This window comes from Sitophilus oryzae, unplaced genomic scaffold (genome assembly GCF_002938485.1).
Source record: "Sitophilus oryzae breed Bouriz unplaced genomic scaffold, Soryzae_2.0 scaffold_910_pilon_pilon, whole genome shotgun sequence".
NCBI lineage: Eukaryota > Metazoa > Arthropoda > Insecta > Coleoptera > Curculionidae > Sitophilus > Sitophilus oryzae.
In genome coordinates, this window is record NW_022147540.1 from 1177983 (window position 1) to 1202794 (window position 24812).

Here is a 24812-nt window from a genome sequence, read left to right on the forward strand (position 1 = left end):
AATTCCTTCCATTTTTGAAAATTTTTGTATTTGTTTTCATAAGTTATTCGGGAATTTAAATGGTAGTAGATTGGATATGGCGTTTGTCGCCTCAGCCTGAATATCTGTTGGTAATTTACTTATTTCGTTTTGAGCCATTTCTCGCTCCAATTCAATCAGCAATCGACACGAAAGAGGATTATAAAATATTGACTCAAAACTGACAACTAAAGAGACAGCTTTATTTATTTGTCAAATTACATAGAAACCAACGCCAACTCAACACATTATTTTTTCTACTCGTAATAAATTCCTTGAGATAATAATTTCTGAATATTTTTTAAAACGTAACTCGCTATGGAAACAAATATTGTTTTGTACACGACGATAAAATTGCATTATCGTAAATATACAAGACGATAAAATACATTTTATCGTCTTGTATAAAAAATAACTATTGTCCAACTAGTATATAACTTTAAACGCTTCATATGGGTGGGTAAAACACTCCTTATTGTATGATTGTAAATAAAAGACATTTACTTACTTATTAGAATGGCCACCCAAAGCTCCAAGCTGAAGGGCAACAGAAAGGCCATCAGCGGTATGTCTGAGCGCTGTTGTGGAGCGGCTATAAACGACACCCCGCTGAAGAAGTAGGGTGAACTGAAGTCGATGACCTCAGATCTAGCGCTGGAGACGCTGAGCGCTGCGAAAGACATGTGGGCAGCACCGCTGACCAGGTCGCCAACTATACCGTTCCATTTGCCGCTGGAAGCTGCCAATCTTTCTTCGCGTATGTTTTGGTTGGTTCGGCTGTTTTCGTCTTTGACTCTGTAAAACAATATTGAAAGGGTTTAAATAATTCCTAAAAAGTCCTAAAAATCAAAAGGCGTAATCTACGGTAATGTAATTTCGATTTAGTTCTTTGATTTCTTTTTTTTTAATTTCATTGTTATTATTAACGTCATATTTTTTGTTGTTGTTAAAGTGTCATGTTTTCCGATAACTATTATCACCTTTTCTTTTAACATTTTAAGACAGAAAAAAATATGGTATTAATGAAATGTCAATCAATAACAATCTATCAAAGAATATAATAATAGTTATGGAAACGGAGGCATGAAAATGCACTAAATTTAAAAACTGCGAAATTTTCTAACCAATCGAAGTCTTTTTAATTTTAAATTTTTAATTACCTAATCCAAAATTATTTATTCTCTTTTTTTCTTTATTTTATCAAAAGTTGTACATAAACAAAAACCTTGAAAGAAAAACACATCATTAACACGATAAAAGCCCCACACAATCCGAACCAATAAAATCAATTTTCCCCCAATATCCACTTACCTGTAACTGAGGAACGTTTTTCCCACATCCCTCCTGATCCGCTCCTCCCTGGTCGTTGGTATTCGCGCGCCGAACAGCCCATCTGCTACAATGTATAACCTGGTAAAGAGGAGAAATGGAAAAAGTTAACCGAAAGCGAAACTTCTTCGACGAATATTTATGGCAAACTTTTTAAGATCGGGCCATAGGCGGTAGGGAATACTAAGTAGCGGTCAACATGGCCTATTGTTTCTTTTTTTTATTGATTTAAAAATGGTGTAGGAAAGCTGATAAACGGAAAAAAAGAATATATATTGGTTAACCTTGGCCTTCTTTGCGTTATCGAAAAAAAACTGTACTCTTTTAGCTCTTGTATTATATTGTTGTTGGTTCTAAAATTAGTTCTCCTCTGAGATTCAGTTTCAGATGAACTAACACTACACTCATCTACAGAAACAGCTTAAAAAATGTCACAGCCACTATCTGATTTATGATGTTCATCAGTACGATTATAGAAAGATGTAGTTTTTGTTTCTGATGTTGATGCTTCGGCTCGCAGTGATTCCTTTTGTTTAATTCTTCGGTAGAAAGTACTAGAATATCTAAATTTCTTTTTATTCACCTTAGGCATTTTACAAAATGTTACTAAAACTTTAAAAGTTTAATAAAGAAAAACTTAAACAGAGCAGCGCACGATGCAATCTGACGCAATTTTTAAACATTTATTAGGGTGTATTAAGTTATAGTCACTATAAAGTAGCCGTTTTTGATCCCCGTGACTTTTTAGTGGTAATGAATGAGCGACGGCTACTTTATAGTGACCTATTTTGTTGCTTTCAATGCTACTATAAATTAGAAGTAACTTAAATTGTTACTATAAAGTAACAAAACTTAATGGAGGCATTATGGCACTTGTAACCCCTACTTTGAAAAGTTACTATAAAGTTTTCGGTTTTTTATGGTGTCATATTCGAAGATTTGGGTAGTTCCAGCCACTTCTTTAATTTACATGTTTGCGACTTGCAATCGGGGTGCATATTATATGGCATTCGAACAATTTAATTTTTAAAATAGATAGCCACATCTTCTCTTTAGGTCGAATAAAATGCTCACTATCCCTTAGGAATAAAAACCTAAATCATTACCTGAAATCAAACTCCAGTTCCTGAGCGATGTTCTCCAGCAAATCCATCGACAAGCCGTAACAGCAGTTGGTGCGGTACTTGAACTTTTGGAACGGAAAAAACTTATCGTCATCCACACCATAGTCGTTCTCGTAGCGCGTGTAATCGCCGTAATCCGGGTTTTCCGCGTTGTTCGATTCGTCCTCCTCCTCCTCGTCCTCCAGTCGCTGCATCTCGTTAAAAACTAGGGTTAGGTTGTCTTTGTCCGAGGTCAAGACCCGATGACATGGAAGACCTGCCAACAAAGGAAACATTGAGTTAATTCTCTATTGTTTCTAAATGCAGAGACTTTTTTTGAGACTAGAGTTTTCAAAGTTTTTTGGAAGCCGGTGAATGCTTTGTTTTTAACGGAAAGATAAAAAAATGTCTGTGGTTTGATGAGTTCAGTTTGTGGAAACAGCACCCAACTACTCTGGATTTTTTGTCTGTATTTTGTGTATTAAGTGTGTATATTACTTCGAGTGTTTCAAACATGTTTGAATAATTAAGCTGGCTTTAAAAACCGATATAAAAATGTACAATTAACTTTTATTATATCTTCTACTAGCGTGTACCCGCGACTTGGTTCGCGTCGAATTAATCGTTTGTAATGGTGATGATAAAGCAAAAAAATGTCATTAACATACAAACTGGATAAAATTTTCTCAAATTTATGTCAGCATGAGAAAAAACAATATGGCGATATTATTATATAACTTGGTAATATTTGAGGGGTAGTTTCATCTTGTTGGAATTTGACTTTCCAAAAATCCGTTTGCCAAAAATAAGCTTTTTACGTCAAGCAGTTTAAGCAGAATCGTGGTTTAGAAATTATCCTACTTTTTGAAACACCCTGTATGATTTTAAAAAAAATCAAAATATGTAAAAAACCAAAATAAATTATGCGTATTTAAGCGTTTTCCCGAAAGACTAACCGTTTTTTAAATAACAAATATTGTAATATTTGAAGGGCGTTTTCACCCCCTTGGAATTTGAGATTCGAGAAACCCCCTCTTATCGAACCTCTACCCCACAGTCAATCCGTTTGCCAAAAATCAGCCTTAAACGTCAAGCAGTTTAAGCAGAATCGTGATTATTCAATGGTCATATTTTATGAAACACCCTGTATAAATTTTTAAAAAATCTTCAAAATATGTAAAACAACAAAATAAAATATACGTGTTTAAGAGTTTTTCCGAAAAACTAACCGGTATTTAAATAAAAAATATTGTAATATTTGAGGGGTGGTTTCACCCCCTTGGAATTGGAATTTCGAAAAATCCCTTCTTATCTAACCTCTACACCCTAGAATCAATCTGTATGCCAAAATTGAACTTCTGTTGAGTGGTTTGAGCAAGATCGTGATTAATCAGTGAGTCAGTCACTTAAGGATTTTATACAGGGTGGCCCATCGAAAACGTTCCACAAGGCATAACGGCCAGGATAATTTTTTTATCAGAAAATTCAAAAACACGTCAATTTTGTTTGTGAGGGGGACAACTTGTGCCCCAAAAATTATTGCAAAATCTTCAACCCTCTAAGCGGGGGTGTCATCCCCCGATTTTTTTCAAATGGGAAGGGGGGTCAATGAAAAGGGCTTTCTATTCTTTATACTTTCCTGCTTTGTTTTTGAAGATCGGTCGAGTCATTGGGAAAATATGAAAGATTGAAATTTGAAAAGTCTTTTAATCATTTATCAGAGTAAATGATAAGGATAAATTCCTTCGACCAATTTGCTGTTTTTTCTTATTATTTCTAGATGTTTGCAATCGGGTTGCGCAGATAATCAATGAACGCCATCCTGACAAATACCTTTATGGCAAAATTGTTCGTCAGTTAGTAGCAAAATTTCGCGAAACTGGTTGCGTTATGAATAAAAAGAGGCAGAGGGAAAATCCTGTAGTAAATGAAGCTATGGAGGTATTCGTATTGGGCCAAGTTGCCATGGACAGTATAATGAGTACAAGAAAATTAGCCAATGAGACCGGCGGGAATCGTACAAGTTTCCAAAGTTCCACCCGTACAAAATTCAGTTGGTACAAGAACTCAACGAAGACGATTTTGATCGTTACTTGCAATTTTGTGAAGCTATGAGTGAACGAGTGGCGAATGATAATAATTTCTTATTTAATGTGTGTTTTTCGGATGAGTGTACTTTCTTTTTGAACGGTGTAGTTAATCGGCACAACTGTCAGTACTGGGCTGATGACAACCCCAGGGTTTTTTTACGAGGTGCACACACAAAACCCTCAGAAATTGAACGTGTGGGCTGGTATTTTTGGAAATTCTATTGTGGGCCAGTTTCACGATATTGAGAAGAACTTCAACGTAAAAGTCACAGAACAGCTATCTAGCAACTACCGCACCTGATCGTTCAACCTTGTGGCAAGTGAAAAAATGCGTAAACATCTAGAAATAATAAGAAAAAACAGCAAATTGGTCGAATTTATCCTTAATTATCATTTACTCTGATAAATGCTTAAATAAACTTTTCAAATTTCAATTTTCTTCATATTTTCTCAATGACTCGGCCGATTTTCAAAAACGAAGTGGGGAAATATAGAGAATAGAAAGGTCTTTTCATTGCGGCGCCACTTGACCCCCTTTCCATTTGAAAAAAGTTGGGGGATGACACCCCCGCTTAGAGGGTTGAATATTTTGCAATCATTTTTGGGGCAAAAGTTGTCCCCCTCACATAAACAAAATTGACGTGTTTTTGGATTTTTTGAAAAAATAAATACCCTGGCCGTTATGCCTTGCGGAAAGTTTTCATTGGGCCACCCTGTATATTAGTATAGATAATGGCTAGTATGTGACTGATTTGCATTGCCCATCAATTATTACAAATGAACTAAAAGCGTGCCTGAGGTAAGCTGTTAATTGCAGAAGATAGCAGTAGTACCAAACCTAATTTATTTAAAAATTTGTATAATTTTTTAAAAAAATTTTTTGTAGTTAATCAGCTATTCGGGTCTGAGAGGAATCGAAGAAATTAAATCCTTAAAATCGGTCCATCCTTTCTTCAGTTATGTGTTATTTAATAATTAATATTGTTGTAAATAATTATTATTTAGATTTATTAACTTTTTTAGAAATATGCAAGAAAAATATAATTCGAATTACAGAAATTTCGAAACGTTTACTTCATAAAGACACAAAATAAAACATGTATGTGTATTAAATGATTTTAAACTGACACACCTACCCCTGAGGCACTGTCCGTCTTCGTCCAGCTCGCTCTCCATGACGAAAGGAGGCGCCACCGCCGTCACCACCCTGAATACGGTCCTGGCTCTGATGGACACCGCGGCCACCGATAGGTCACCGCCTGGCCAGATGATAGTGTCCAGCCGAACATTATGACCGGACACCATTCCTACGCGTTTCCACTTCAAAGCGCTGGTGGTTTGCAACAGGTGGTCTGAAAAGAGATAGTTGTGATTAATTTCATTAATTATATTACTAATAGAATCTTGGGTCTCTAATTGGGGCTATTTCGCTACTGCGCAACCCATAACATTTGCAAAAAAAATCCAAAAAACATTCTTTAGGCAACTTGAAATTTGTTTATTCTGAAATTTTAGCATCTATTTAACCTAGAAATAAGTATGCCAGACTTTTTTTTCGGGTTTAAAGTGTAACCAGACCATTCCAAATATGTGTAACTATTATACCTGGAAAACATACTTTAGGCATTCTAAAATTTTTACAGCGTGTTTATTAGATGATATTAAAAAATATGTGTTAATTGCCAGACGAATTCAATGGGATTGAATACTTGCCTGACGCGAATAAAGATTTTAAATGAGCGCGACAAAAAAGTCTTATGAGTATCTATAAGCGCGAGAAAGATAGTTTATTGAGACTCGTCGATGCAGCTGATGTAACAGTATTTTGGAGTAGTTCAAATTTTCATAAAAACAATTTTTTTTCGGATTCATTTCAATTACTTGCAGGCTTTTAATTCAGAGATTATTTTGTTGGAATTAAGTTACCACGTACAAATATGTATTTATAAATTAAATATTGATGTGCATAGTGTAAATAGTTTAGAATAATTACTGCAAATAAATATTTTAGTAACTACTAATTTCGCTACTAACTACTAAATCACAAAGGATAAAAAACATTTAAGTTGTGTAGTTTGTAAAAAAGTTACTAGTGACAAAGTTATTGTTTTTGATGAAGGCAGAGTACAAAAATGCAAAGAATTTTAAAAAGCGCGCCAACAACATGGTTTAAAATTTAAAGAAGTGGTTTTACCAGAAAACGTAGTCCCGACAAAAGGGTACCATGTACAGTGCTAAAAAAAATAAGTATTCTGGAATTTTAATAAAGTACCATTGTTAATCTTTCTAAATAGATTCAAAAGTAAGTAAAAGTACTTTACTTTTATGCTTAGGCGTTAAAATGACTTTTATATTCTCAATCAGGTCGCAAAAATTAATAATTATATATACATACAAAAGTATAATAATAATTATTGTACTTTTGTGACGTTTGAAAAAAATATATTTTATGTTATGCTAATTTTTAAATAATTATTCGTCTTTTTATTCTTTGAGAAACAAAATACTTAAATAATTATAAAGTCTTCTTATTGAAAGGATTTCAATCAAACATTTTTATTAAAAAATGTTTCTTTTTATTCATTCAATATTAGTTAGTTTTTTTTTTAATTTTTACTACTCCAAAATGATGGAGAAACGTCAGCCGCATCGGCTGCCGACGGGTCTGAATAAACTATCTTTCTCGCGCTTATAGATACTCATAAGACTTTCTTATCGCGCTCGTTTAAAATCTTTATTCGCGTCAGGCAAGTATTAAATCCCATTGAATTCGTCTGTATTCGAAGAAGAATTCGTCTACTGTTCGAAGTATGTTTTCCAGGTATAATAATTAAACATATTTGGAATGGTCGGGTTACACTTTAAACCCGAAAAAAAAGTCTGGCATACTTAGTTCTATGTTAAATAGATGCTAAAATTTAAGAATAACAAAATTTCAAGGTGCCTAAAGAGTGTTTTTTGGATTTATTTTTTTGCGAATGTTATGGGTTGCGTAGTAGCGAAGTATCCCCAACCCCCCATCCAGACTTAGGATTCTGGGTTCACCAGTTAATAAACTATACATTTTTAGTTATTCTAGCTTGCCTAAAATATGTTCTCTAAATATGTCGTCAGCTCTTAGGCTATATCGAAATAAAAGTTAAATTTCTACACCCTGTATCTCCGAAACTAAGCCATTTAGGACATACATTTATCCGGACTTTTTTACTTATTTTTATGTGCAGAATATGCTGCCGACGTTTAGGGAATACAGTTCGGATCACCCTGTATTTTGTTCTAGTGGGCCACTTGTGATAATTTTTTAAGCAATATGTAGCTAAATTATTTGAATTTTTAGTACCTCTTTCTAAATTAGAAATGAAAGTTCCCCATCTGTCAATTGTACGAGGGAAAACAAAAGGTTGATATTTTGGTAAAAGTTTCAAACACCCTGTAGAATATGTTACGACAGAAAGGAATTTAAAGATCATTTTATCATCTAGGTAAATCCTTTCTCATTAATTTGTTTTTTGGTTCATCTTAATAACTTTATTTTTGTTGGAGATATTCGCTTTTTATAAAACACTAAATTTTTTTCCTAATTTTTACATTAAAACCACACGTTTCCTTTGATCCTAGTTAATAGGTAAAGTAAATTGGACTGGTAAGAATACAGACCACAAAAATTGCAGCATGGTACACTATTTATTTTATAGATTCAAAAATTCTCCACTTTCACCTAACTTCAGTAATATTATCTTAGTCCTATAACGTACGTATTAATACGAATTAAACCTCCTACAAACAAAACCGACGGAATTGCTACCAGCATTATACCATTGGCCTGACTAATAGCAAGAAGACAACGCCAAGAGAAACTGCCGACCAAACTAGTTCCAGAGCGCCGCCCAACTAATTGCTAACTATTTCACTTGAAATTTGACAAGATAATGTTTCTCCATTGGTTTTACGACAACCTGGAGGGTGGAATAAGGCAGGACGCTCGCTGTTTGCCGAGTTACAAGCTAGGGTAGTAATTAACCCTTAAGATAGGGATAAAGTAAATAAGTAGAGAAAGGGAGAATTGAAGATTAAAATTCCTACGCCCGCCAGAATTTTTACCAAGAAAAAATCCAAACCAATCTATTTAGTGTGTTTCGTTGTGAAATCTTTCGTCAACTGGACAGTACCAACAAAGGATTAAAAATAAATGGAGAATATCTCAACCATCTAAGATTCGCTGATAACATAATCCTAATTGCCAATAACCCTGAAGAGCTACAAACACAAATTAACAAACTAAATACAGTAGCCAGCAATAAAGGGGGTCTCAAAATTGAATTTAGCAAAAACTAAAGTAATGTATAACGTAATAGTGGACATAAAAGGCATAGAAACCTAGAAGAAGATCAAATCTGAGATGGGACCACGATATTAGGAAATTAGCAGGGATAACTTGGGCCCGCGTAGCCAACAATACACAACTGGGGCCAACAATAGACTGCATAGCCAACAATAGACTACAAAATGGGCCCAACTATAGTCTATAAAATGAATAACTTTGAATTTTGACCGTTATTTTTTACCAACATGGCAAATATAAAATCCCTCTGTCAAAAAAGTTACTGATATTCTTTAAATTGAGTGCCTGAACGAATCAGATAGGTAACTCTTTTTACTTTCGTGAAATAGAAAAGGAAAATAATAAAACAAGTGACAGTTCTTCCTCTTCTTGCAAAAAACAACACGAAATGTCTTAATTGCCAAAAGTAAAATGTCATCAGCTTTTGACATTTCTAAATATCAAACCAATGCCGTCTCTAATATAACAGCCTCGGAACGAGATTTATGACGTCACGCTAGTTAGATACTAAGGATTAATAAGTATGTTATAAAATACATAGAGAACATAATTATTCCTCGTATTTTTGGTTTGTATTTTAAAAATGATATAGTTTACATGAAATATACATAATATACAGTTAATAAATACAATATATATATACCTATTTATATTAATAAATACTTTGGCAAATAAACTATAAACCATCAAATGCACCAAATGTTTTACAATATACAAATAATGAATAGGTACATAAGATAATGGGTAAAATGTAAAATATATTTTAAATTTTGGGGTTTGAAAACCGATCTAATTTAACAAAAAACGTTCAATATCTACTAATAGTGATGTATTATTATTTGCATTCACAAAATTATATGTATATTTTGCAAGTATCAATGTTCGAAAAATTATATTTGCAAATAATAAAATATCATAGAAAAAAAGGCGTCAGCGATGGCTATAAAATAAAGATCGCTGTCATTTTATATGTAAAATTATTCTAAAATTTTTGATTTTCTTGGGATTTAGGTTAGGATGGAGTACGATTTCAGCCATAGTCAATGTAGATAGTTTTTAGTGTTAAGAATAATAATTTTAAAAAATAAACAAAAACAATAAATAATAATAAATTAATATTATTTAATATCATTAAAAAAGTTATTAACTGCATATTATGTGTATTTCATGTAAACTAAATCATTTTTAAAATACAAACCAAAAATACGAGGAATAATTATGTTTTCCATCTATTCTACAACGTATTTATTAATCCGTAGTATCTAACTAGCGTGACGTCATAAATCTCGCTCCGAGGCTGTTCTATTAGAGACGACATTGCGTCAGCATGGCCGCAAGTTGCTAACCTAATAAAATTAATACTAGAAAAGCCCGCGGGAACTGTCAAATTCAAAGTTATTTGTTTCACAGACTATACAAAGGGAGCATAATTGGAAATGGTTGAATAAGCTGAAAATGATGATGTTCATGATGATTTTGTAATGTATTTTTCTTTTGCATAAGTAAACTAACTATTATTTATAAATGAGTCCTTACATGTTTATTTTTGAAATTTTTGAGTTATGTGTTTCTATCAGTGAAACCAATATCACTAGCACTATATTTCGAAAATTTGAATAGTATATCCTTGTAATTTTGAGGATTTTTTTATTTTCCCATAGTTTTTAGGATTAATTTAAATGAAAGATAAAAACAATATTTCAATTTCTCTTCTCTACAAAATGATAAGTTGTTTTATTTTATTTTACTATTCAACGCCTCCTTGTAACTGCAAACTATATTGCTATACACTTGTAAAATTCATAGTACACCAAATGTGTGTTTTTTTTAGAAAATCAGCGTTATTGGAAGAAGTTTCAATGAATTTTAAAACAAGAATTCATCAAAAGCTCGAAGTAACAAAAAAGGCTCTTAAACCAGAAGACTCACTACAAGGATCTTGTAAACCAGAAGACATACAAAGATAGTAAAGCTTGAGAAAAGTTGATTTGCACTTTGATAAACCGTACAAAATAATGTACTGTACACTTATATAAGTTTTGTATATTTAGTATCTCGACTGTAAATTTGTGCCTTGAAGAAAAATGGTCTACATATGGCTACCTTTATTTCGTAAGTTATTATCTTTGAATAACTTACCTGTCGTATAACTCCTATTGTTAAAGCTACGTTCAGGAACTAAATTAAGGATCTCAAAATTCGCAACTAATGATTTGTCCACTTTGTCAACGCCAATTTCTTGATTTGAGATTTTTTTCCCCGACAAGGCTTCCGTGCAGGCCCCTTTCAAATTCCTGCAACAATAAAAAAACACAATAAATAACAAAAATAAGCTGTATATACGCTAGAATTTTCCCATTTAGCTAAAAATTTTGAATGCACGTATAAGTAATTTAAAAAAAAAATGAAGAAACACATTACTAAAAATTGTATTAATCAATAATAAATATGTAGAAAGTAAAAATAAATATGTAAAAATATGTAAAAATTAAAAAAAAAACGATTAAAAAAAGTCGCCTTGACTAGGATTCGAACCTGCCTTACTACGGCTCCCACGTCATAGCAGCGTAAAGTCCTAACGCTTTAACCGAGGACTTGAAAGATTCTATGTAAAATTCTTATTTAAAAGATAATGTTTAGTGAAAGTACTTTTTTGTTTATAAACATTTATTTAATTCTGTTTTTAGTATTTGTTCTTATAGCGCCAACATAAATAAATTACCTGTAAAAATTTCAACTGTCTAGCTATAACGGTTCTTAAGATAGACCTTTGTGATAGACGGACAGACGGACAGCGAAGTAATAGTACGGAACCCTAAAAATGACAAATAATGCAAATGAGCTTATACAGTCTCTCCAAAGAGTCAAGGAATATTTCTACAGCTGACGTCGAAAAAATTACAGAAAATACAATTTACCTATGAATTACAATGACTGACACATCTACTACTATCATGGATCCTCACATTGGACAGACTGTAGTCAGTCTTTTCAATTGAAGAGTTATCTAAATAAACAATCGAAGGTTAAATCTAATTAATTCCGCCCAATTAAGTATTCAGATGCAATTTCTGTTAGAATAAGGTGTTTCAAACTAAACTCGTCCATTAACGAACTTTGTAACAGGCTATTTAGTTCGAAAGTTTGTTTCGGAAAGGGTGTTTGGGAATTTATTTGCAGGAAATTCGATTTTAATTTATATCGACGATTGCTTTATTTGTGGAAGGAAAACCAGTACAATACAAAACAAATAAAAAATACCTTGCAAAACGGCTTTTTAAAACAAAACAAAATTTAATATTAATTTTGTTATAAACTAACGCAACTTTTTTGTTGTATTTTTGTTTATATTTGATTATTTATCCTTAGTAAATTATTTAATATAGTTTGAAATTAGTATGTTAGAATATATTTATTTCTGTCGTTACTTTTTAGAATATCAAAAAACTAATAATTGCTAATCGTTAAAATATTGAGATAAGCTTTCATACTTAACAAGGACGTGGGTTGAATACGGAAAATCAAATGGAATAAAATAATAAAAAATAAAATAAAATAAATAATATAAATATAATGTAATATAAACAATAAAATAATTTCCCCGGAAGATGAATTGGAAATGGTAAAGCAGTATAATGGCCAGCAAGGTTCCCGGACCTGTCGTATTACTTGACGACATTAGTAAAAGCAAAATCAACACATCTCAGCATTTACATTAAAGCGTACAAAATGCATTCGGAAGTATAAGGAGAAGATATGTTCAAAGAGCTATAAATAAAATTGAACGAATAATAAACTTGTGCAATAGGGAAGGAAGGTGGTAACCCTTTCGAACATTTAGAGTATGTAGAGCATTAGAAACTAGTTTGTAGTTGTAAGTTAATTTACTCATAATAACTACGATTAATATTATCTTATCTGAGCTAAATGTTCTTTAAATCTAGTTAATATGGATCTTCTGTTTGCCCAACATATTTCTGATTACAATCTTTACAATTTATGAAATTTCTTGTAAAGATCTAATGCATCTAATTGCCTGTAATTTGAGACTTGTTTAATTAATTTTAAATTATTAAGATCTATACAATGTTCTTTATCAACAATATGTTCGGCAACGCAAGATTTATCCGGTCTACCATATCTTATCTGAGCTAAATGTTCTTTAAATCTAGTTAATATTGATCTTCTAGTTTGCCCAACATATTTCTGATTACAATCTTTACAATTTATGAAATTTCTTGTAAAGATTGTAATCAGAAATATGTTGGGTAAACTAGAAGATCAATATTAACTAGATTTAAAGAACATTTAGCTCAGATAAGATATGGTAGACCGGATAAATCTTGCGTTGCCGAACATATTTTTGATAAAGAACATTGTATAGATCTTAATAATTTAAAATTAATTAAACAAGTCTCAAATTACAGGCAATTAGATGCATATGAAAGCATCAGAATTAATAACTGTAAAGATAGTATGAACAGAGTCAACGGTCCAATTCCTTCAAGTTCTTTGTTCCTACTACTCTAGTGGCGGAAATCTAACTGTTACGCTCAGTGGGCTCTGACTCGGTTGGCTAGATTTTTTCACGCCCACTGGGTGCCCACTGGGCGAGTATATAAACGCTCAACTTGTAGATTGTACTTTAGTTTATAATCATCTGCTGATGATGCTAACATGGTTAGCGAAACGGGCGTCCAGTGTAAAAGTAAAAGTGTTTTGGTGTATTGTGGTGATTTAGTGTTTTTATTTTGCTGTGTAACACCAAAGGTTCCAACCCTCAACTGTAATATGTCAAAAACCTTAAATTTTAGTGATATCTTATAAAAAACCTTTATTTTTCTCCCAGAATCCGAAAATCAATTCATATTTAGGGTGTTTTATTACAAAAAACACAACTTTGATGTGTAACTTTTTTGGGGGATACCCTGTAGAACTCTCTATATTTTTAAAAAGTGCTCTGAATTAACCTACATATGCTCACAAAATTTCATTTCAATACCAACTGTCGATGTCGTTCTCCTTGTATCCTCCGCGGCGCCGGCGTATGAGAAGCGCCACGCTGTATATCCAGAAAATCGACAATCGAAATCTTTCAAATTAAATATCTCGGAAACTGAGCATTTTCGAAAAACAGTTTAAATGGGGCGAATGTAGAACTTTACTAGCTCTATCCGTAGAGGCTTCACTGGCCGTTTGGCTACTTACCGTTTCCGAGAGGAAACTTACATCTTTAAATGTAGTGACCAAACGCCAAAATTTTCGAAGTGGCTTCCACGCTTAATTTCAACGTTAACACCTCAAACATTATTTAGAATCATAAAGAAAGGTCCCCTAAAAAAACTCAGGGGATTTCGTATCTCTACCGGACTAAATAGTAGTTATTAACTAAAACAATTTTAATATGAAATTCTGGTAAATTCACCTATCAAAACACCCTTCGGCTATATATCGTAACTTGTATCTATCTAGCCTGGAATTCCACTTCGTACCTATTACGATAGCCCAATGACTCGTTTATACGGAGGTTAACTTCACCCTCGTAAAGCCAAACAAACGTCGGCTTCCGCTGAATATATGCATGATCATTTCGGAGTCGCACAGGCATCGATATCGATAGCTTTAACAAGCCAGACTTGTTTTGTTTACTGCGGACGCTGCTGGAGACCGGAGAAGCGGTAAATGATTTAGTAATAGTCGCGGATTGGAGGGATTTCAATCGATATTCGGGTAATAGCTATTGAATGTTTTTGTATTTTTCATGGAAAAATATATTTTTTTTTGTTGTTGAAGATTTTTGTTAATTCTAGTCATCGAGACGTTTGCTGAAGAAGAATACTGCTGACTAGTACTTGACACGCATCAGGAGATGCGTGAAAAGCCCGATACGTGATGTTATCTCTCTCCATCTAACATGATGGGGATTATTATTTCTCGGTACACTGCAAATTTCTTTTTTGTGTGCTGAATTCATGATTGTAGAAATCTCTGTCTTTTAATTTCCAGAACGCTCTTGAGGCGCTGCTAATGCTGTGCTGAATTTCAGAGTCGATATTGGCCTTTTCCAAATCAAACTGCCGAATTGCGAATTGAATTCCGCTTCTTCTGCTTAAAGTGCCTATCGTCTATGGATATTGCCTATCACATTGGTCCATATTACTTTGTTCACTGCCGTTCTGAACAAAGCTGTTGACGTTATTCCGGTCCATGTTCGTAGATTTCGTTAGCGTTCGTGTTAGCCACGATATTCGTTTGCGTCCCGTTGATCTTTTGCCTTCTATTTTCCTCTGCATTATGAGTTGGAGTAGGCGGTATTTATCGTTCCGCATGATGTGTCCGAAGTATTCCAATTTTCTGCGTTTGATATTCACCAGAAACTCCAACTCCTTGTTGATGCGATGTAGTACAGTCTCATTTGACACGCGATGCACCCACGAAATCCTAAGCATGCGTCGATAGCACCACATCTCAAATGCCTCCACACGCTTGCATGCTGCGTCGGTAAGGGTCCACGCCTCTGCTCCATACAGAAGGGTTGAAAGTACGTAGCATCTCAGGATTCTGATTCTAGTGCGGACGTTGAGGGACAGATTGCATAGTATATTTTGCATTTTGTTAAATGTCCCTCTCGCGATTTCGATTCGATGTTTTATTTCGCGAGAGTGGTCTCAGTCTTTAGTCAGGGTGCAGCCCAGGTATCTCAGCCGCTGGGAGAACGATGTTGTTAGCAGTGAACTGAAAGTTGTTGATGTAGTTCTTGCTAATGATCAACGTTTAAGTCTTCTTGCAGTTCATCTTCATTCCGTATCTGCTGCATGTATTCGCCACACGATCTATAAGCCTTTGGAGACCTTCAGCGGTATCGGGCAACAAAACGGTATCATCTGCATATCTCAAATTGTTTATTATTTCTCCGTTTATTACGAGCCCATCTTCTGTGTCATCCAGTGCATCTTTAAATAGATGTTCCGAGTACACGTTGAATAGCAGAGGCGACAATATACAGCCCTGTCGCACTATCCTCCTTACACTAAACTAATCTGAAGTTTCGTTCCCAATTCGAATCACGGCCTTTTGTTGACGATAAAGTTTTGCTATTATCTCTGTATCTCTATCGTCTATTCCTGATTCCTGTAAAATTGAGATGAGTTTGTCATGCTGGACTCTATCAAAGGCCTTTTCGAAGTCTATGAAGCACGCAAAGACATCTACATTGTCGTCGCGTGCTCATTGGATTAGGACTTGTATTGAAAACAGGCCTCTCTGGTGCCCAATCCCTTTCTGAAGCCGAACTGAGTTTCACCTACGTTTTCATCGAGCTTCCGATATATACGTGTTTGGATGAATCCGCTACATATTCCAATAATTCTTCGTCGATTTTTATAGCATTGTTGGGATCTTCTGGAGGAGTGCACATGATTTTATTTTTGTAGACTTTTAGCTTAAGACCCAAAGCCTCGCATGCCCAGGTATATGTGTTCAGCATTTCTTGTAATTGCTGTACCGTATTTGCAACTAGAGCGCAGTCATCAGCGTATTGAAGTTCTGTGATGAATTCTGTATGTGTTTTTGCCCTGAGTCTTTTTATGTTGAACAGACCGCCGTCGTATCTGTATCTAATGCCCAATCCTCTCTCCTGCAGTTTGCTGTCCACTATAATGGAGAGCGCTGCCATGAATATGTTGAATAGGAGAGGCGCTAAGACACATCCTTGCCTAACACTTGTATTTGTTAGAAAGGGATCGCTCAGTGATCCATGATGTGACATTCTTGACTTGTTGTTGTTATAGAGGCTTTTATACATTGTAAGAAATTTTTTGAGTACTCCAAACTTTTTCATAATTGTCCAAAGTGCATCTTTGTTCACAGAACCTGGAATGGGAATACTGCAACGGTCTAAAACATTTGAAGAAATCGCTCAGGACTTACGCCCGAGAAAAATTAAAGATTTTCCTTGTTTAAGCAACAGCAATCTTTGTCACAGGGTTTTTGGACACAAGACACTGTTTCTTTAATGAACACCTCAGTAAATTAAATTTGGGACGCTCTGTGCAGAGAATGCGACTATTAGGAATATAAATAATTATATAACTCTAACAAATCACCGAAAAAAAAAACTGTCAAAAAGTTAAACTGAAAAAATACACCTATAGCAAAAATTGTCATGATATTCCTCGATATTAAATACCGTTAAAACTACTGTCAGAAAAACAGACTGATCCTATTAATAAAAAGTAACTTAGAAGCCCCAATTAAAACATTTTTCTGTCTTCCGAGTCATCGTTTAACGAGTTTTAGCGGCTTTTCTTCCTTTGCCGGCGAATTCTATAAAAAGCGACGTTAAACAGTTCTTTTGATGCAGCTAATTTACGGAAGTTTTAATTTCTTCGTCTCCTTCCCACGTTAAATACCTCTTTATTGCTTTAACTGCACGGCAATTTCTGCAAAAGTAAATTAAAATGTTATTAAACAAGAGGATTTCTTCTTTAAATCATCCAGTTTTGACTTTATTTTGAGATTATTTTATATTTTTAAAATGTTTTAATTTTAGAATTAAACAAATAATAGTAAAAATCCTAGAAATGGAAAAAATATGATAGTAAGTAATGGTAAAAATATGGTAGTAAGTATGGCAGTAATTTGTATTGGAACCAGTCAACATTCCCAACAACAGAACTTACTTAAATTGAGAGGTCATCAAGCAGGTCACACAATTTAAATACTTGTGATGCATGGTTTGGTTTCTGATGAGGAAGAAAAATATGAACTACGGAGGAATCTGCACGGCACCTTAAGAAGAAGAATATAATAATGAAACATAGTTTACTGTATTAGGCAATAGATGCAAATAAAAAAAACAACAATAATTATTATAGATCAAAATAGACTAAAGACAGACAAAGTGTCTCTATAACGGCTGTAGAGTAAAAGGCAAAACACTTTACGATCTAGTAATTGTCCCAGATGCTACAAATGGCTGACAGGTTACGTAAACTAGGCCCTTTGTTCCAGCCGCCTGGCACATAGACAATTCACACACAATGGAGACGCCGAAGCTCAAAAGGAATTTATAGATCGGAGGCCTTGGAACGATAACAGCTGCGAATTGAAATCCCACTTATTTTATATAATCGATTTTGACTAATCTAGATATAAGTAGGAGATTAGGAGGGATAACTTGGACCCGCATAGCCAGCAATAGACAAAAATGGGCCCAAATACAAAGAGAGTATCTAAATATGTGTTAGGCTACACCATAATTGTAAATAGTTGAATAAGCTGAAAATGATGATGATGATAATAATGAATCTTATTGGTTACAAGTGGGCCATCCTGTATAGCCCTTATTTTTTATCCAACATCTTAAACAAGAAGATTTCCTAGTGTCATCCAGATGAAAACATATTCAGCAAAGTTTTTCTTGCAAACGCTTTTACTATGGAGAAGCGAAATATTTTCTTTATCGGTGTGTCTTTATTGGGACCCTTACCCACCCTTACATTCCTGCGGCGCTATCTCCGGCGCTATTTTATTCGTTCCCTTGTATCAAGAATGCCGGTTTTTCCGTCATCCCCCATCTATCGATCCACATCGGGCTCACTTATCCTGATGCGATTGTCCTTTTCGCCGGGACTGTGACTGATCCCTAAGGTTGTTGAACTGTTTTTCATATTTTCTTCTTCGTTTTATTTTCTTTTATAAAATAATAATAATAATAATCTATACTAATATATAAAATCCTTAAGTGACTGACTCACTGATTAATCATGATCCTGCTCAAACCACTCAACGTAAGAAGCTCAATTTTGGCATACAGGTTAATTCTAGCATAGTTTAAGGAAAAGAGTAGTTGCACTCTCGCAAATATTTTCTGCCAGTTTTTGCAAGCTGGCAGATTGCAAAGCGTTTCAGTTGAATTCGGTCCGTCGAGCTGTGAGGTTCGAGCGTTGCGTCCGAGCACAGGGACGGATTGACAAAAAATGAGTGCCTTACTGTGGGCTGCTATTAATTGTGGAAATAATTCAAAAAATTGTTCTTTGAGTCTTTTTAGATTTCCATCGGATGTAAATCGGCAAGCTTATAGTAATTATCGATTAACATTTAATTATATTTGTTTATTTTAGAAGCTGAGATATTATGTAATTAATTAAATGTTATTATTTTTTTAGCATGTGTGCAGATTTTAAAAATAGTTTTTTTAGATATACAGGTTGTATCAAATATGCGCATGAAAATATTTTTTGGTCAGGGGATTTTCCATAAAATTTTCATTCCAATAATAATTTACGAGATAATTTATATAAATTGGGTTTTGAAACAATTTTACAGCAAATATTTTGCACATCTAAAGTCTCCGCAAATTATTCATATTTTTTAATTGACAGAATTTTATAATAGCATAAATCTCTTATAAATTTAGTGGACTGTATTTTTTCATGTTTTTTTTATTTATTTTTTATTATAAGTGGTCGTAATATAACAATATTCAAAATATTATAGACAAAATATTGAGTTTATATTTGAGGGAAGAAAAGTGCCACACCTAGCTTTAAACCACCGTAAATATACAGGGTGGCCCATTAGTGCGAGGAAGTTCAATATCGTCGTCGTTGTCGAAGTGAAAAAGTGAAAAAAGTTTTTTTCATATGTTTCAAGGTTTATAAAGGGGTGTATCCTAAAATATTTTGTTATATACAGAGTGTCACAAAAAAAGTTATGATAAAGTTAGTTTGATTTTTTTTATTATTTTACATCATTCTATATACATTATTCTATATTGGGTATTTTTTATGGCGTCACCAAAATCGCAATATTTAAAATGGTATATCTCAACTTTTTTAAATGCGACATTCTGTATATTATTTTTCTGTTAGATGCAGAATTAAAAAGTGAACATTTTTTTATTAATTTAAAGTGTTTCTAAATTTTTACCGCTGTCGGAGATATTCGCAGTATTATATTACATATGGCTCTTTCAACAGTAATTTTTTTTCAAAGCCACCTAATATGATCTTCGTCTGTCTTGTCTTGTCAAAAAATGTTCCCCTTTTAATTCTACATCTAAAAGAAAAATAATATACAAGGTGTTGCATTTAATAAAAATGAGATACAACATTTTTTAAATATTACGATTTTGGTGACGCCATAAAAAATATCCTGTATACGATAAAGTAAATTTTTCTACACGAATTTATTCCGATATCCTTCATGTTTAAGAAAACATAGCAAAGTATTAATAAAGTTATATTCACTCTAGTTTTTTGCCACTTTTCGTATATAATGTTTTTAACCAAAGTTTTTTAGTAAATAAGAAATAGATTGGCAACACCGCAGTATGCTTTAAATAAAGACAGTGTACTATAGCATAATTTTATGCCGAATCCAGTTATCTACAGAAAATTAAACTTGCTTTAAATAAAAAAAAAAGTCGTAGAAAATCTCTGAAATAGATAATAATATAAAAATATGTATGTCATTATATATTTTTTCCGCATTTCTCCCATCAGAAGATTTTCAGATACAGAGGAATTGTTACCTAGACAAAATGTGAAAATATTCTGTTTTCAAGCGAGTTTTTACTCGATGATCATTTTTTTTTATTTTATTTTATTGTGAACTCATATTTTCCTAAATACATATCTGTGAAACTATGGCGAGTGCCACGTCTATACTTTGCCTAGTTAATAGACCACGACTATACAGCTACGTCGTCGGCTACGGAGGCGAGAACAAGGTCATATAAAGTGGCAGAAAAAGAACAAAGGATTTGACAAGGAGTAAAACTACTAGTTTCCTTATACTATGATTCTAGGGTGCAGAGGTTCGATAAGAAGGGATTTTTCGAAATTCCAGTTCCAAGAGGGTGAAACCACCCCTCAAATATTACAGTATTTTTTATTTAAAAAACGGTAAAGTTTCCGAAAAAACGCCTAAACACGTATATTTTATTTTGTTTTTTTACATATTTTAAGATTTTTTAAAAATGTATACTGATTTTGACAGCGCGCGCCTCCACAGGACAGTGAAACGATAACAGGGTTGGCGACTAGGGAACGTAAAAATTACGCCAAGCGTGCCAAATAAATTATCAGTCCTGAACGATACGGAATCCGATGACGATACGCCAGACATCACATATATCATATATAAAAAAGACATGTAACGAACTAAAAACGTTACAATATATCAAATAATTTCTAAATTTTAAAAATAATAAATAATAAGTTCCCATTTAATTTTAGAGAAAAAATTTCCGAAACCTTTTAAAAGAACACATTAAGATTAATCCACATGTTTTATTTTAATAGTTTTTACGAATTCTTTTTTGTTATGAAAATATTGTAATAAACTCTGAATTTTTCTTTGATATTTATCTTAAAATAGCATTCTAATTAAGTAACGGTCTCTGTATTTATTTATCCCAGTTCCAGAGTTCATCTTCACCTTTTAATTAAATCAAGTAACATAAATTCCACCAGAAATATCTGCCAGTAACGAAGTTATCTCAAAAATGATTTAAGCAAATGCGTTTATAACTGTAAAGTTTCCAGGCGCGAGCAGCAAGACGGTGCGAGAGTTGAGCGAAGTCTTGGGAAAACTCGAATTTCCTCAATACAGCAATTCTCCCTTGATATATAGTCATTCACGCTTAATTATCTAGAAAAGCCGTTGTTGCGGGGCGGTAATTAGTCTGAAAGCCTCGATGTATTGTCGTAATTTGTAGATTTATGATGCGCATTTTCCTTATTCTAGTTTAGAAAATTTTTAATTATACAGGGTTGTTCACCATATACGACACGGAATATTGTATCTACAAGTTACAGTTTTACAAGTTATTGTTTTACAAGTTACAGAGTGTCCCAAATAAATAAAAAATATCAAAGTTGTATTTTTTTAAATGGAACACCCTGTATATTATTACATTTTTAGTTTCTACGGTTAAAATAAAGATAAATTTGATTAAGGTTTATTACACTTAAATCTTACCGTTTTTGAAATATTTTCAATTTGGTGAAATTGCAGTATAAATTTTAAGGCTTCATTTCTCCGAGGGTATCAAAGTTTTTAATACTAAATATATACTGAAGTTTATATATTGATCAGTTATTGTGTTGCAATAATAAAAATTTTACTACCTTATACAGAGTGTCTAAATATTTATTTTAAATAATTATTAGCTTTAAACGGCAATAACTTGTTTAATTTAAATAGAACACCCTGTATATTTTATGAGAATCAGATGCACAATTTAATTGTCTATCAAATTGTATTATACCATTTTTACCTATCTCTTCAAGCTTCTGTAGAAAATGCATTTTCTTGTAATTTAGAACTAATTTATCAATATACCCATGGAATACTGACATTTTAGATTATTTTTAAAGAAGTACCAAATTTTTAAAGAGTACAGATACTAACATTGTCGATATAGTTCGTTTATTTCATTAAAATATAAAAAAATCTGTTTAAATATTTGTTAAAGAGGACCAATTAATATGATTCCAGTATTCAAACTACATTAATTGACTGTTTGCATTGATTAATAATAATTGCTCCAAAAACTAAAAAACTGAATTTTTTATGTGTATTAGTCAGTGTGGTAAAAAACTAACACCTTAATAATGATATTTCATTCTTTGACAAATGCTTATTTATAACAACAGAGACGTTCATTTTCATAAGTTATTATTATATTGATTTCTGATTCAAATCCACATTTATTTAGAATAATTTATTAACGAACACAATTAAGTATGTAATTAATTAGTATTTGGACGGAAATACTGGTGGTATATTTAATTAATGGTATACTCTTTTAGAAAGATTTAAATAGTTTTCTTTTTGCATACAAATGGGCTAGTAATATCATCGTTTTACTAAAAACGACAATATCACTAGCCTGTACATTTTGTACATTTGTTGTTTTAAAAACAATCTAAAATGTCAATATTCCATAGGTATATTGATATATGAGGTCTAAATTATAAGAAAATACATTTTCTACGAAAACTTGAAGGGATAGGTAAAAAGTGGTATAATACAATTTGATAGACAATTAAATTATGCATCTGATTCTCATAAAATATACAGGGTAATCCATTTAAATTAAACAAGTTATTGCCGTTTAAAGCTAGTAATTATTTAAAATAAATTTTTCGACACTCTGTATAAGGTAGTATAATTTTTATTATTGCAACACAATAACTGATCAATAAATTAGCTTCAATAAATATTTAGTATTAAAAACTTTGATACCCTCTGAGAAATGAAGCCTTAAAATTTATACTGCAATTTTACAAAATTGAAAATATTTCAAAAACGGTAAGGTTTAAGTGTAATAACCCTTAATCAAATTTACCTTTATTTTAATCGTAGAAACTAAAAATGCAATAATATACAGGGTGTTCCATTTAAAAAATACAACTTTGATATTTTTTATTTATTTGGGACACTCTGTATCTTGTAAAAATATTTTTAAATTGTAGATCTAATAGTGCTTCAACGAACCCAAAACTTACAATTTGTAAAAATATAATCGTTTAGCTACAATACTCCGTGTAGTATGTGGTGAACAACCCTGTATACACTCAGATGCATAAGAACGCAACGGAGAAATTTTTAGTCAAATTTAAAGTGTTATATTTTTGTTATTTTTAGCACTATTTTCATGAATTTTTAAGAAAGCTCTATATAATTATGTCAACTTCAATTCGTAAACTCAGTTTTTTATAAATTTTAGTATTTGGCATATTATACAATGTTAATCGAGGGGTTGTTTTTTTACCTTAACTTTAAAACACCCTGTGCAATAATTTCGTGTGTAAATTTTCCTAAAATATAATTTTACGGTCAGAACCATGTCTCCTGAGTATTTTATTTTTTGAATCATGTCAATACATGCCTAATTTTTAAAAGCTAAATGAACTTGCCACCAGCATTTTGCAATTTTTTCAATTACCATTTCTTTTTGAAGTTATTATCTAACATGACAAGGCGGCTTTGGTGATTATTGTGAACTATATACCACTATGAACTGCCCATCATGTTCCTTGTTTGGGAAATGATTGGCGCGAGGGTTAGAGGTCGCGAAGCGGTATCAGTTTTACTAAATAAACTTCGCTTGGTCCTTAAAGAACAATGGGAAAATATAATTCAATATGACATATGCAGCCTCAATGACAGTATGAACGGACATACAGGCAGTTATAGCATCAAAGGGAGGCAATACAAAGTATTAGGGTAATTTTTACAATATTTTTTCTGTTTGTATACTTGATTATTACAGATGTTTCCTTTAACATCATTGGTTCTACTATTGTTATTAATGTGTATTAACCAGGACTGTATCGTTAGTTCTTAACGTTTTTTTTAATTTGGTGAGGATTACTGACGAAAGGTTATTACTCTTCAAAATAGTTAAAACACATGTATGTGGCACCCCCTTCAAATAGGAGTCATATTGACCTCAAAATCAAATTTGTCATGCCAAAAAACTCCCAGACACCAATTTTCATCCAAATATTGAAGTTACTTCCGAAATTATTTGGAAAAAATTGAAATACAAATGTAACTTCTACACCCTGTATCTCCGAAACTAAGCAATTTAGAACATACATTTATATGAACCTTTTTACTTATTTTTATATATGGAATACAGTTCGGACCATCCTGTATATTGTATATTTTCTTTAATGTAACTAAAGTCAATAATAAAGATAAAAATCGCAATAAATCATATTTTTCTTGATTCGTATCCGGCAATTTTTCTACACTTTCCGAAAAATGGCTGATAAAAATTGCCAACTCGTCTAGAGAATAGAAATGAAAATAAAAATGACTACAATCAGAAATTTCTAGCCAAAGTTCCCATTCTTCGTTCCTATTGGTGTGCGGCGCAGCATAAAGATTTTATCGCTCTCACGTCATCTA

At 32.7% G+C, this 24812-nt stretch overlaps 1 protein-coding gene across 1 annotated transcript in view; it reads right to left on the reverse strand.

The window, feature by feature from the left end:
* The window catches only part of LOC115890746, a 125544-nt gene that overhangs the window by 56252 nt on the left and 44480 nt on the right, over positions 1–24812 (reverse strand). Inside the window, 6 exon segments of the mRNA XM_030911069.1 lie at positions 527–813; positions 1330–1428; positions 2454–2727; positions 5677–5892; positions 10150–10179; positions 11052–11176. Coding sequence (XP_030766929.1) covers positions 527–813; positions 1330–1428; positions 2454–2727; positions 5677–5892; positions 10150–10179; positions 11052–11176 — 1031 coding nt within the window.